The following is a 15611-nucleotide window of genomic DNA, read 5'->3' on the forward strand; positions in this document are numbered from 1 at the left end:
AATACGACTTCACAACAAGGATGAATTATAATTACATGCATCAGATCAATACTCCGCCAGCCTGATGTCCCTAGATACCTAACAAAAGTGTATATGATCAAAATATACCTACTTGATCATTGTAGTAGCAGATTGTCTATTGTCACCCCTCACTGGTCCAGCAGTTTTCTTTTCTGGGCATGAAGGCTTTTGTTGCATTTTGCCCAACAGAGTGAGATAGTTCATAATTTCCTTCATCCATTTGCAGGATGCATCAGCCTTATGGCGGACTCATCAAGCGATTCAGACACTCACCTTCATCACTTTCGCAGGCAGCGAGGACCACAGAGAGGAGCGACTAAGGGAAGGAGCGGAATGCACAATGCTGGTGATGTGTCTGAGAAAATAGACGCATTAGCAAGCACTTTACAGGTACTTTGTTGGATTTATAAATGTCTTTATGTTGCTTGTCATTCTTGGGCACTTGAAGGACAGCACAGTTTGTTTTAACCAGCACCTTATGAATCAAGACACTTGATAAACCAACAAAAATTATATACCTCAAATGCAAGTAAGTTTACTGTATTATTCTGTCCAATTATATTGTAGTTTATAAATTCTTTTACCTCTATATAAGTATACTTGCTATTCAATTGAGTGGCCATGCGAAACATCAACAGTTCATTCAATTTCAAGATCATTTCTCCTCAAATACCGAAATCTACCATGATGTCTGAGTAGTTAGTTGAGGTTGTGAGTGGAGAAGGCTCTCTGCGGGTAAGTTTTATTTAAGACAAAGTTGCATTATTATTTAAGTGATTTATGTTCTAAGTAAAGTATAACAGTGATATGTATACCCCTGCATTATGTTCCTGTTACTCTGTATTTTTACCTTGTTTATATGGATCTCTTGATCATCTGGAATATTTGATCAATTGGCACACTCCTGGTTCTGTAGGTGCCGGATACTAATATGTTTCTTGTATTTAGAAACATTGAAACTAGGAGGAGGGATAGGGCATTTGGCCCTTCGAGCCTGCTGTGTCATTCAATATGATCATGATGTGAGGAGTCAGTGCTGGACTGGGATGGACAGGGTCTGAGTCGATGAGTGTGGTGCTGGAAAAGCACAGATAGCTCGGCAGCATCCGAGGAGCAGAAGAATCGACATTTTGAGCATAAGCTCTTCATCAGGACTGAGGGGTTGGCCCAAGGGGTCTAGGAGTTGAATAGGAGGTAGGTGGGGCTGGGGGAAAGGTAGCTGAGAATGCGATAGGTAGATGAAGGTGATAGAGTGGAGGGGATAAGTGGGAAGGAAGATGGACAGGTAGGACAGGTCATGAGGCCGTTGCTGAGTTTGAAGGTTAGATCTGGGATAAGGTGGGGTTAGGGGAAATGAGGAAACTGGTGAAATCCACATTGATCCCGTGTGGCTGCAGGGTCCCAAGGTGGAAGACAAAGCATTCTTTCTCCAGGCGCAGATGGTAAGGATTTGGCAGTGAGCCATTACCCCAGGCTGAATGCTCTTGACTGCTGGAGTGTTCCCCAATTAGGAGGGAACATTCCTGTTTGGCGATTGTTACATGATATCCATTCATCCGTTGTTGTAGCATCTGCACGGTATTGCCAATATACCATGCCTCAGGGCATCCTTGCTTGCAGCGTATGAAGTAGACAACATTGGCTGACTCACATGAGTAGATGAAAATGTGTTGCTGAAAAAGCGCAGCAGGTCAGGCAGCATCCAAGGAGCAGGAGAGTCGACGTTTCGGGCATGACCCCTTCTTCAGGAATTCCTGAAGAAGGGCTCATGCCCGAAACGTCGATTCTCCTGCTCCTTGGATGCTGCCTGACCTGCTGCGCTTTTCCAGCAACACATTTCCAGCTCTGATCTCCAGCATGTGCAGTCCTCACTTTCTCCTCGCATGAGTAGCTGTCATGTATGGGGTGGGTGGTGTTCCCACATGTAATAGTAGTATCCGTATTGATGATCTGACATGTCTTGTAGAGGTTGTCATGACACGGTTGTGGTCGATGTTGCCCTGAAGGCTAGGTAGTTTGCTGCGAACAATGGTCTGTTTAGGGTTTAGCGGTTGTTTGAAGGTGAGAGTGAAGGTATAGGGATGATCTTGGTGAGATGTTCGTAGTCATCGATGATGTATTGAAAGCTGCGAAGATTATGACATAGTTTCTTCGCTCCAGGGAAATACTGGACGATGAAGTGTACTCTAAATGTCACGTCATGTGTCTGTCTTCTGAGGATATCGTTGTGGTTTTTCACTGTGGCACATCGGAGCTGGCAATTGATCAGTTGGGCATTTTATCCCAAACAGTACCTTTAGGTCCGTTGTGCTCTTCCTTGTCTGAGCAAATCCTGAGCAGGGCTTGTTCCGGCTGATCATCCATCTCAGTATGTTTCTGTTTTCTCTTCACACTCTTTGATCCCTTTAGCCCTAAGAACTACATCTATCTTCTTGAAATCCTTAAATGTTTTGGCAATTTTCTGTAGTGTTTGCCTGAAATTTAAAAATGTAAAGGGAACTCTTGGAACAAAACTAATTACATAATTAAATATGGGAAAGGGCTATGTAAATCTGATGTCAGTCTTTAGATATTACACAAACTGTCAGGATGCTGGATAAGTAAAAATGCCTGCAGCAAGAGTCTTAATATTTTTGTGGTAGAGGTAAATAGATTCTTGGTGACCAAGGATAGAACAGTTATTAGGGGTAAGTGGGAATGTGGATTTGAGATTATAGTTAGTTCACTCGAATGGCCTACTCCTGCTTTTAACTCTCATGTTTATATATAATACCTTTTCAGTGATGTGTCTAAAATCCCCCCCAAAATGTGAAATTTGTAATCATACATATACTTAAATCCAGGACCATTTGTAGTTCATTGAAATGCTTTTTAAAATGGAGAAGTACATTTGGATGACTTTTTAAGGAATTACGTTAAGGATGTCAAATGATCTTTAAGCATCGTCCCAATAGATGTGGAGAGTGAAGGTATTTTCTTTGAATGATCCAGTGATCTGGGCGAAATTGAGTGCAAGGTGAGAGTAGTAAAATTTATGCAAAGAGGTTTTGAGAGTATTATTGAGAACTGGAAGATGTTGGTGTGAATTTAATTCCCCATTTATGGCAGAACTTGGATAATTACCTTTTTAATCTATCTGTATACAACTGGCAATACTCAATTAAGCAATTATAACATGATTATCTGTTTAAAAATCTTGTGATGAATTCGAGCTTCCTAATTTCAGTGCCTTTGAGGTAGCCCAACAGGACTAGTGAGGAATTCACTGTGACAGCTTAGAGATATCTCTATTTCAGGCAGTAACCCCCAGTGATATCAAAATATAGATTGTGATTTTTATATGGCATATTTTTGTTAAACTTTAAATGATAAAAACCAGCCTTAGCAGTGACTTGCTTTCTGTTTGAGGAGTTCAGGACTTTTTAATGTTTGAATGCATTTCAGGAAACCAGTCGAGATCTAACAAATGTTGATCGGATGCTTGGGCGTTATAGAGGCTACACCAATGAACAAATGGAGACAGTGGCACAGGTAGGTACTTGTGAAAGATGAATAATTTTATAAGAAAAGCAACTTTTGCTTTATTTCCCCTTCTCCTATTTCAGTGTGAAACATTCACCAGCAGTGTGAATCGTTGACCATTCTAGGGGTACTGACAACATTCCGGCAATCAAAAACTTGTGCTTCAGAACTAGCCAAGTTCTTCCAGTACAGTTACAACACTGGCATCTACCTGATAATTGTCCGTGTAAACCCTGGACATGAAGAGCTGGGCAAATCCAACCTGGTCATTTACCACTCTATCAGTCAACTCTTGATCATTAGTAAAGTGATGAAAGGTGTCATCAATAGGCTATCAAGCAGCACCTGCTCAGCAATAACGTGCTCAGTGGCACCAAGTTTGGGTTTTGCTAGAGCCAGTCAGCTCCTGACCTCATTGCAGCCTTCGTTCAAACATGGGCAAAAGAGCTGAACTCCTGAGGTGAGGTGAGATGAGAGCGACAGCCCTTGACATCAAGGCTATATTTGATTGAGTGTAGCATCAAAGAGCCTGAGCAAAACTGGAATTGATGGATATTGGGGGGGGGGCAAACTCTCCGGTGGTTGGAGTCATACTTAGTGCATAGGGATGAAGGGCTTTTGCCCGAAACGTCGATTTCGCTGCTCGTTGGATGCTGCCTGAACTGCTGTGCTCTTCCAGCACCACTAATCCAGTATTTGGTGCATAGGGAGATGGTTGTGATTGTTGGAAGTCAGTCATCTCAGTTCCATGGCACATCTGCAGGATCTCCTCAGGGTTGGGCCTCAGATGCTACCCTATCTTCAGCTTCTTCATAAATAACCTTCCCTCCACCACAAGGTCTGAAGTGGGGATGTACGCTGATGATTGCACAGTGTTTAGCACCATTCGCGTCTCCACAGATACTGAAGCAGTCTGTGTTCAAATACAACGAGACCTGAACAATATCCAGGCTTGGGCTCAGAGGTGATAAGTAATATTTACTCCACACAAAGGCCAGGCAATGACCAATGAGAGATGTTCAAACCAGTGTCCCTTGACGTCCATTGGTGTTACTATTCCCTGACTCCCCACTATCAGCATCCTGGGGATGACCATTGACTAGAAGCTCAACTGGACTTACCACATAAGCACAGTGGCTACAAGAGCAGGTCAGAGGCTGGGAATACTGTGGTGAGTAACTCACCACCTGGCTCCTCAAAGCCTGTCCACAATCTACAAGGCACAAGTCAGGAATGTGATGGAATACACCCCACTTGCCTGTGTGGGTGCAGCTCCAACAACACTCAAGAAGCTTGACACCAGCCAGGACAAAACAGTCTGCTTGATTGGCACCACATCTACAAACATCCACTTTCTCCACCGCAAACGGTCAGCAGCAGCAGAAATTCACCAGAGATCCTCAGACAGCACTTTCCAAGCTCACCACCGCTTCCATCTAGAGGGACAGGGGTAGAAAAATCATGGGAACGCCACCACCTGCAAGTTCCCTTCCAAGCCCCTCACCATCTTGATTTGGAAGCATGTCACTGTTTGTTCACTGTCATTGGGTTGAAATCCTGGCATTCCCTCCGTAAGGGCAGATGGACGTCAGTGGCTCAAGGAGGCAGCTCACCCCCTTCTTAAGGGCAACTAGGGACGGGCAATAAATTCTGGCCAGCCAGTGATGCCCACATCCCACAAATCAATAAAGACAAGTGAGAAAACATCTCTCTTGAGCCTCCTATTGTTTTCATAGTCAGAAGTCTGCTGGACCATGAGAAACGTATCATTTAATTTACTCTTTAATTATTCCTAGTTGTTCCACATCCTCCGTTATTAATTCCATATTTGCTACATCTTTGAGATGCTCTTACGTTACAATGATGGACCAAAATCGAGAGTGTGGTGTTGGAAAAGCACAGCAGGTCAGGCAGCATTGAGTCATTGAGTCATAGAGATGTACAGCATGGAAACAGACCCTTTGGTCCAACCCAAACCATCTGCCAGCACCCAGGCCATATCCCTCCAAACCCTTCCTAATCAAATACCGATCCAAATGCCTTTTAAATGTTGCAATTGTACCAGCCTTCACAGCTTCCTCTGGCAGCTCATTCCATACTCGTGCCACCCTCTGTGTGAAAAAGTTGCCCCTTAGGTCTCTTTTATATCTTTCCCCTCTCACCCTAAACCTATTCCCTCTAGTTCTGGACTCCCCAACCCCAGGGATAGGACTTTGTCTATTTACCCTATCCATGCCCCTCATGATTTTGTACACCTCTATAAGGTCACCCCTCAACCTCTGACACTCAAGGGCAATAGCCCCAGCCTGTTCAGCCTCTCGCTATAGCTCAAATCCTCCAACCCTGGCAACATCCTTGTCAATCTTTTCTGAACCCTTTCAAGTTTCACAACATATTTCTGATAGGAAGGAGACCAGAATTGCATGTAATATTCCAACAGTGGCCTAACCAATGTCCTGTACAGCCGCAACATGACATCCCAACTCCTGATCTGTGGAGCAGGAGAATCAATGTTTCGGGCAGAAGCACTTCATCAGGAATGAGGCTCCAATGACGGAGCAAAGGACTATGATGCTTACTGGACAGAATCTCTTTGTTGCAGTCAGGTGTATGGGTGGGGTGCAGTGGGTTGGTCATCAGGGACTGTGCTGATCTGTGAGGTGGAGGGTGTTGTGTCAACTTTGTTGTGGATCATTTTAACTGCCATCCGCTGTTGCGAATGCTCCAATTAAGGATCTCAGATTTATTATTATTCACTCATGGGATAGGGGCTCAGGTCTGGGTGGGTTACTCTTTGGAGGGTCGGTGTGGACTTCCTGGGCCAAAGGGTCTGTTTCCATACCGTAGGGAATCTAACCTTATAAACAAAGCCCTTCATTTGCCTTTGTAAAGCTGGACTGAGATATTGGAGCGAGTTGGTTCACTCTTTCAAAGAAATAGCTAAAAATTAACGGAACAAGTCTCCTCAGAATGGGTTTTGTGATTGTGACAACACCCTCCATCTCCCTCCATTTTTAAGAAGAATCCGTTAAACCCGTAAATTACTGTTGTATACTTGTAAACGTGTTTAAAATTGTGACCTTTGTGGTCTGACCTTCCATACTTTGTTTGTTTTCCTCTTGTGCTTGCATACCAGCTTAAAAAAAACTTTCCTGAAAGAAAATCAGAAATTGCTGTAAAAACTGAGCAGGTCTGTTTCAGGTCCAGTAACCCTTCTTCAGAGCTGAACGGACTTTGAAATGACAAAACTTTCTGATTTTGGATTCAAAGACACTTAAATTATGATAGATTCTGTTATGTAGTAATTCCCAACATATATTTTGCAGCTGAGTTTTATGGAGCTGCCTTTTTTTTGGCACTTGCTCTCAGCAGTGCAGATGCGAACTGACATAAAGTCCAATTAGGCTGAAGAATCCTGGCACTTTAAGATGGAGGATTCCTTGGTTTTTTTTTTAAACATACCATGGACATCGGATTGTTTTGTGAAGTTCAGTCTCTTCTGAATCTATTACAAGATGTTTTAATGACTATTCTGGTAACTTTTATTCAGTAAAGTCAGTGGTGAAGTATCATCACACAGCATAGATATGTGCTGGAAATTCTTAAACAATTAAATAAATTGATTCGTTCTGAAGTGGCATTTTAAATGTCATAACCTTAGTTTTGGCGCAGTTGTGGAAATTATATTTTGAATAAAGTAACATAAAACATTTTAACCTAAATTTCTCTTAATATTTGAAGCTACGAGATGATTTGGAACAATCCATTGATGAATTGCGAAGTCAGCGATTGAGCAGACAGGCTGGACGTTCAATTCCTTCTCTTCGTACAAGTGACCTTCAAGATAACTCAGCAACAAGTAAGAAAAGCCTTCTCATAATGAGACTGTAAGATGGTGGAATAGGTTGTTCTTTAAATTTTATGTCCATACAAACCATTACAAGCAAAATACTGTACTGCATTGCAGCTGTTCCTTCTGTGATTTTTCTTGCATGATCCTGAGGAGGGTGGGCTGTTTATGGTATAAATGATGACATCTAATGAAATTCCTCCAATGATAAGTTTCTTTCTTCTGAAGCCTGGATGAGTGCAGCTCCAGTACTATCCATGAAGCTCGACACTATCCAGGAGAAAGCACTCTGCTTGATTGATCACCATTCCATCCACAATCTGATTCTGTCATCTTTTGATGCGGCAATCCATGAAGGATTCCTTTGACAGCTCCTTTTTAAACCCACAACCTTTATCTAGAAGAATAAGGACAGCAGAAGCACACTGTCACCTGCAAGGTTACCATCAAGTCACAAATTGTCCTGACTTGGTACTATCTCTTTGATCTTGCAACAGTGAAGAAACAATATCCTGGAACTTGCTTCGTAACAGCACTGTGGCTATCTGTACCACATGGACTCATTCAAGATGGAGGCTCACTGCTAACTTCTGATGGGCATTGAGGAATGGCCAATAAATGGTGGCCTATTGGTGATGCTTACATCCCATGAATGGGAATAAAAAAGTTCGCTGAAGTATGGTTTGTTATTTGCATGAACTTGGATCTCAATGAATCTAATAATATCCTTCTCTGCATCCATTCACTGTCCAGCTATTGTGATGGGGACCCTTGCTTACCTTTCCTATCAGCCCAAACTCCAGTTCTAATTTGTAGAAGGTTGTCTGTCCAACCGTAGCTGTTCAGTGGGTTATGGGTTAACCGTGATGGACGGCACCATACTGTGGTGTTCTCCACTTCACTTGAGCCTACGCATCGTATTGAAGCCCTTCTGCAAGTCTCTGTATACCACGTAAATTGCATTGCCTTTTTCTACTGTTTCTATTATTACTTTTTTTAACGTAACTTGATATTTTTATTTCATATTTCCACTTTGGTGTACTGATGGTCTTTTTGACTGTCTCCTTTACTGGTGCATTTTGCATCATCATTTTCCTTTAGATTCAGGCTGATCTCTTTGTCTGTCTGTGGCATCTAAGTTTTAGTTTCTGTTTTTTAGAGGAACATATTTCTCCTGGATTTTGTTGGTCTTTTCTGTTGTTCTACCTTTTTGTCAGTATTTTGGTCCATTTTATCTTCCTCCATAACAGTTATAATAGTTGGTTGTTTTGTATTATGGTGTGCTTGTGTCTGTTTCCTGTGCATCCCATCCCCAACCCCACAAATCTCCTTAGCTAGCACCTTCTTAAACTCTCAACCTCTATCACCTCTAAGAAAAAGGGTACTGAGAAGCATGGAAATACCTTCACCTGCCAGTTCATCCCCAAGTCAGATACCATCCTGACTTGGAACTGTGTTGCTGTTCCTTCTCTGTTGTGGAGGCAAATTTAAGGAATTTACTTCCTAACAGCACTGTGGGTCTACCTCCACCAGATAGACTGCAGCTGTTCAAGCAGATGACTTACTAAACTTTTCATTCCTCCATTTTATTCCTGTTGATTAATATTCTTTCCAATGAACTTTCCCTCTTTTACTAAGTTAAAGTCATTTTTTTTTAAACAGTTCAATGTTTCCTTGAATTATTTCCAACGTTTTAAAATTGCGCTTGTTAGTTGAATGTGTTTGATCAAGTAAACTTATTGTGGTATTACTTTTCCAGACAGTCGTCTGTACCGTACTACCTCACCCCTCAGGGACCCTGGAGAGTACCGAGGAACGGACCGTAGAAGATCCAGATCTGCAACTGTGAGATTTGTAGATGAACTGGAGCCATTGAATCACGTATGTTAAAATATTGAATACATGGAGTGTCAATTTGCCCATCTGAATCTTTCTTTTGAAATCTAGAGATCTCTGACCTCTGCACCTATTTGTCCATGGTGCCTCTTGATTCAATGTTTATAATTTTCTACAAAATTATTATTTTATAGTTATCTATCCTCAAAGTCCTTACAAAATTCTTTTCTTCTGAGGAATGGAGTGACTCGGGCTATTTCCAGACGAAGGACTCCTGCCCGAAACGTTGATTTTCCTGCTCCTCGGATGCTGCCTGGCCTGCTGTGCATTTCCAGCACCACTCTAATCTCCAGCATCTGCTGTCCTCACTTTCGTAAAGCTGGTGTCAGCCCTCCCATTTCAAAGAAGAGAAATGGATTTCTGGGCAATACTTACCTCTTAGCCAACGTAATAGGGGAAGATTGTTTGATCATTCTGTTCTTGCTGTCTCTCCTTGTATGCAAAGTGGCTGCTGTGCTAGTTACATTACACTTCAAAAGTACTTCAATATTTTGAAATTGTGGAAGATGCCTTAGAAAGGGGGAGTTCTTACAAAAGGTTGGAATTATGATGAAATGGTGAAAAAGCAACACACTTGTTTATTTTGTAAAAACTGAAAATAATCCCTCCCCTCCCCTATCAGCATTCCGGAAAGACCACTCCCTCCGCGACTCCCTCGTCAGCTCCATACCCCCTACCAACCCAACCTCCACTCCCGGCACCTTCCCCTGCAACCGCAAGAAATGCAAAACTTGCGCACACACCTCCCCCTCACTTCCCTCCAAGGCCCCAAGGGATCCTTCCACATCCGTCACCTCCACACACATCATTTACTGCATCCGCTGCACCCAATGTGACCTCCTCTATATTGGGGAGACAGGCCGCCTACTTGCGGAACATTTCAGAGAACACCTCTGGGACACCCCGCACCAACCAACCCAACCGCCCCGTGGCAGAACACTTTTTACCTCCCCCTCCCACTCCGCCAAGGACATGCGGGTCCTTGGCCGCCTCCATCGCCAGACCATGGCAACACGACGCCTGGAGGAAGAGTGCCTCATCTTCCGCCTAGGAACCTTCCAACCACAAGGGATGAATGCAGATTTCTCCAGCTTCCTCATTTCCCCTCCCCCCACCTTATCTCAGTCTCAACCCTCCGACACGGCACCGCCTTCTTGACCTGCAATCTTCTTCCCGATCTCTCCGCCCCATCCCCTCTCCAGCCTATCACCCTCACCTTAACCTCCTTCCACCTATTGCATTCCCAACGCCCCTCCTCCAAGTCCCTCCTCCCTGCCTTTTATCTAAGCCTACTTGGCACACCTTCCTCATTCTTAAAGAAGGGCTTATGCCCGAAACATCGATTCTCCTGCTCCTTGGATACTGCCTGACCTGCTGCACTTTTCCAGCAACACATTTTTCAGAAATGCTCAACAAATCAGGCAGCATCTGTGGACAGTGAAAGCGAGTTTACAATTCAGGCTGACAACCATCTAGTCTGTGAAATGTAGAATCTGTTTCTCTTTCAACAGCTGTTGCCTAACCTGAGGATTTCCAGAACATTCTGTTTCTATTTAAAATGTACATCATCTGAAGTATTTTACTTATACTTGTGTCTATTGACTGCCTGGCTTTATACTAATACTTAACTGTTGGGTTAAACAGTTCTGGCTGCATCACATCACCAACATTTCAATTCCGTGCTCTCTCTGTACTGGGAGTGCTTCTTTCAGATACTATGTTAAATTGGGGCTCCATCTACTTGTTGAGGTGTGTTCTGTCCAGGGCTTTGCATCAAGGCTGAGGCTTTTTCTTTTCATTTTTAATAAGTAATTTGGAATTGGCCTTTTGGTAGCTGCAGGTTAAGACTGGTTGTTTTATTTCCTGCTTTTGCCCCTCTTTACTGTTGGAGAACGTACAGAGTAGAATATTTAAATTGTGACAACTTCTACCCTGTATTTGCTGGACTTTACTTAGTGGATTGTGTCAAAATGCTGTGTACACACTGCTTACCTGTGTACAGCCACTATACAGCTAAATGCAGACTGAATGCTCTCTCCACACAGCTATGATTTTCAATGGTTTGATTTAAGCATGCTGATCTCAACACAGCAATGAATTTCTGAATTTGTTAGGCACCTAGCTACACAAAAATGTACATAAGTTTAACTTCTTTTTCCTTATATTTAGAAATCAGTGCCATCAAATGTAGCTCCTCAGCTCAACAAAGATCTTCCATTTACTTCCAGTTCCCATTGCAAATCAGGATGAAACATTGGCATCTCTGTGTAGCATTCCTGATTGTGTGTTGCTGTATCGAAAAAAGCAGTGATGATTAAGCAACTGATCTTATTTCTGTAGAAATGATACTGAAAATTGCAGTGTAAAACAGTGATCCAAATAAGATGTCTGATTTTCCTGCAGGTACACACCTTGCATAGGTCAGTAAGAGATTTAAGGAGTGACCAGTTACGCCTTGGAGATGAATTTGATGAGGAAGTAGCAAAGCGGAATAGGTATGGATTCCTCTTTTCTCCTCCATTGGCTACTCATTAGCAGGCTGTGTACTTCAATACTTAAAGCTCTTAGCCTCCATACAGCGATTGACTTAAGAAAACCAGTCAAGTTATCAAAATTGAAACTTTGGGTGCATATATTTCAACCCATGGCCTTCTTTCACTGTTGGCAACTCAACAAATCACATTACAGTGCATTGCTTCCCTGTGCAATTCCTAAAGCTGATTGGATGGCTCTTAACTGATCCTCCAATAACCATTGTCCCCCATTATTAATATTTTCATAATTAATGAATTTAAATAAATTTCAAGTGCATATTTATGTTTTAAGATATTTGATGTTCTCTTTCTGTTTACTTACAATATCATTTTGGAGATTAGTCTTTAATTCCTGAAATGGGCCCTTAATCAATCAAATTAGCTTTTTGCCTCTGTGGAATGGATTGCTAATTGAGGTGGCAGCTTGTCCCTAGGAGATTAGCCTGGAGAGATCCGTGTCATCAGGAAGCCATCGTGACCCACTGCTATCTGAATTTCACAGTCTCTAAAGCTGCCTCTGTGGAGCTGGGAAAATTTAACCCTGTTTAACCAGCTATGCACAGCAGGGACAGATCAAATGTTCTGAGTAAATCTGATGTTTTCTGTTGATCAGCCTTGCCGTTTACTTCCTCTTGGTTCTGTCTTGGTGGACCTCTCAACTGAATATCTCTACTCTGCCAAGCCTGAGGCAGGAAGCAATCATTAGTTTTACACTGCTAAAAGTAAAATCTCTTGGTGGGGTAGTTGGTGTGAGGGGGGTTAGATGGGCTGAATTTTAGATTGCCTGTCAGGTTTGTCTTCAACATAGATGATGTAAACATTTTTTTCAAAAACAGGACTGATTCAGAGACTCGAAAGGCTGTGAACTCCATATCAGAGAAACTCCGAGACATGTCCAGGACAGAAACAGTGAGTTCTGAACATATGTTCAACAAAAATGTGATCATTTATAGGTTGAAGCATAGCAAAGCAGGCAACCATATTGTGCTACCTTAACGCAAGTGGATTTTGACATATTTATTTAACCAAAGGAAATAATTGTTTTCATTCATCCGAGAATTATTGTGATCTTAATATGTTGTAATTGCATGTAAGCTAGTCAGCTGTTGAACAAAGTAACAGACAATGGGAAGATTGTATTTAATTTCATGACAAAATCCACAAGTGTGGAGACTGAACTTCATATACAATTGTAACAAGGCTGGACAGACTAGATACAAGGAGGATGTTTTCCCTGGTTGCACAGTCTTGAGCCAGAGGTCATAATCTAAGGATACAAGCTAGGCCATTTAGGACTGAGATGAGGAACCATCCCTTCACTCAGAAGGGTAGTCAATTTGTGGAATTTGCTGGGAAGGCTGTGAGGTCACGACTCTGAGTATATTCAAGAAAGATTTTTAAACTTTTCATTGTTGTAAGCATCTCAAGGGATGTGGAGAGAATGCAGTATATGGAGCTCATATTGCCATGCTCATATTGAATGGTGGAGCAGGCTCAAAAGGTCACATGTCCTTCTCCTAGTTTCTATGTTGATAACATGTGTAAGAACACAAGGCTTGGAATTCCAACAGGTTATACAGACCAAAGATGCATTGATGAAATACCTTAAGTATCCTCCTCCTTTAGTTTCTTGCCTGAATGCAGGGTTGGGCAAGGAGCTAGGTGTCAAATTGTCACCAGCCAAAAGAGGGATCGAAACCCATACAATTGGCACCTGTTTTATCCACTCTGGCTATCCAGCCAACTGAACCAAACAGCTGTCCAAGGAGTCCTGAGTTGCTGTGGCTGCAAGCTATGAATCGCGTAATTGAGTCTTCAGTTTTCTTTTGACCATAGAGCTGACCAGGTATCTCTCCCACTTGTATCACCTGCGGTTGGTGTATGTTAGGTTTACAGGTTGATATTCGACCTATTTGGATTGCGAAAGAACTTTCCAAAGCTCATAAAGTCCTGGAGGGGTCTTGAGTCTATTTGTTCTGGCTAAGAGAAGCATTAGTGCCTTTAATTATATGTAACAAAAAATGATAGCAACCTGAACAAAGCCCTCTCCCTTGTCTGCTACATCAATATATTCTTCAAAAACTACTTAATTCTTTTTGTGTAACACATTACCTTTCCCTCTCCATTTTAAAATTATTTTTAGTAGCAGCTTTTATTGGAATACTTAGATTGACACTTCAATAATCCTCAAGGAACATGAGTCAAAGACGACCAGATGTATCTTTAATCTTTAATTAACTTGAATTTCCTATCAAAGAGCTATCTGGAAATTCTTTATCTCCCAACCTGAGTAAGTGCTCGTTGCCTGAATTTGATCTGCTTTAAATCATTCCAAATTATGTTCATGTAGCCACCACCAGTCCTCATCTAGTCTATTGATTTATGATTTTGGCAGGGGTTACAAATTCAGTGAAAGTCAGGTGAAAAATATCACCAATTGAGGTTTCATTTTTTGCACAATAAACATGCAATTATTGTCTCAAAGTAAAAATCTGCAATATACTGAGATAAAAACCCGAGAGTTTAATCTGTTGTTATGAAGGCAGAGTTTTTTTTATTTTCAGGCAGTGGGTATTGCTGGCAAGGTTGGCATTCATTGCCTGTCTCTAGTTCCCTGAGCGGGTTGTCTTCTCCAACAGTTTGGGCATCTTCCTTCCCCCACTGGATTCCTGAATTTGTCACCAGGATGCCAGTACAATAAGACTGTCTGTTGCATTCCCTTTTATTGATACTTAATTCTAAAATAAAGTGCTTCTTCCTTGCTGGTGAGGCGCCTCATTCCAGATTCAGAAGAAGTTTGTATTTTGAAGGAGATTGCAAGATTAATTTCAAAGGCTTTTCATGTTCTTTGTATATTTGGAGAGCAGATACCACCATAAATTGCTGGAAGCTGTAAGGATATGTGGCTTCTTGTAAGAGATAAAATGGTCTTGAAACTTCAGCATTCTAGATGTTTTTTTTAAAACTGTTTCTCTAATTTTGCAAAGTACTTCGAGTTAGTATCTTAGAATGCTAAAGGAGTAATGAGCTTGGGAAGGCCATTCAGTTCCTCCAGTAGTTTTCAATTCAGTTCGTTATTGGCTGATCTGTGTCTTGACCCAGGTGACTGGTCTGCCTTGAATGCCCTTGACTAACAAAATCTATCAATCAAAAACATTGAAATTTTCAATTGACCTCCAGCCCGAACAGTTGTTTAAGTGGGAATTTAGGGCCTAAAGAAATGTTTCCTGGTATCACCCTTTAAACAACCTTGCTATGTTTTAAAATGGTGCTTCCTTGTTCTGGATTCCACTAGCAGAGGAACTAGTTTCTCTGTGACTCTGGTGACTGTGCCATAACTGGGAATTAACCCAGTCCCTGGTTTTTCTCTGTAGTTCTGCAATTTTTTTCTTTTCCAAGTATTTAGCCATACTCTCTTGAAAGTTAAAGAGTTTGATTTTTATATCCTATTCTGATGGAACAAAAAAAAGCTCATTTCCTCTACCCCATTCTCTTTGGCTCTTTTTTTTTGGCTAGTTAACTTAAACTGTTTCCTCTGTTGATCATTTTGCCTTCGGAAATAGTTTTGGCCTTATCAAAGCCTTTCATAGTTTATGTATCTTCATTAAGTCTCTCCTTGACCTCTAGCTAAAGGAAAACTGTTCTTAACCTATCTGTATAATGGAAATCTCTGGTTATAATTGTAGCAAATATTTTTTCCACTATCATTGAAGCCCTGATATTCTCTCGAAAGTGTGGTGTTGAGATTTGGACCAGGTATACCTGAGGCCTCACCTTATTAAAAGTTT

General features: G+C 41.8%; 1 protein-coding gene across 6 annotated transcripts in view; it reads left to right on the forward strand.

The window, feature by feature from the left end:
- Window positions 1-15611, forward strand: part of LOC140476087 (centrosomal protein of 128 kDa-like) — a 416326-nt gene that overhangs the window by 36344 nt on the left and 364371 nt on the right. For all 6 annotated transcript variants that reach the window (XM_072568114.1, XM_072568117.1, XM_072568115.1 and 3 more), the window contains exons 2-7: window positions 248-411; window positions 3466-3552; window positions 7285-7402; window positions 9153-9274; window positions 11693-11784; window positions 12660-12732. In XM_072568114.1, coding sequence (XP_072424215.1) covers window positions 262-411; window positions 3466-3552; window positions 7285-7402; window positions 9153-9274; window positions 11693-11784; window positions 12660-12732 — 642 coding nt within the window. In that variant the 5' untranslated portion in view covers window positions 248-261. The remainder of the gene's footprint in view (window positions 1-247; window positions 412-3465; window positions 3553-7284; window positions 7403-9152; window positions 9275-11692; window positions 11785-12659; window positions 12733-15611) is intronic.

The sequence above is a fragment of the Chiloscyllium punctatum genome, chromosome 4, assembly GCF_047496795.1.
Source record: "Chiloscyllium punctatum isolate Juve2018m chromosome 4, sChiPun1.3, whole genome shotgun sequence".
In the NCBI taxonomy this organism is placed as follows: domain Eukaryota; kingdom Metazoa; phylum Chordata; class Chondrichthyes; order Orectolobiformes; family Hemiscylliidae; genus Chiloscyllium; species Chiloscyllium punctatum.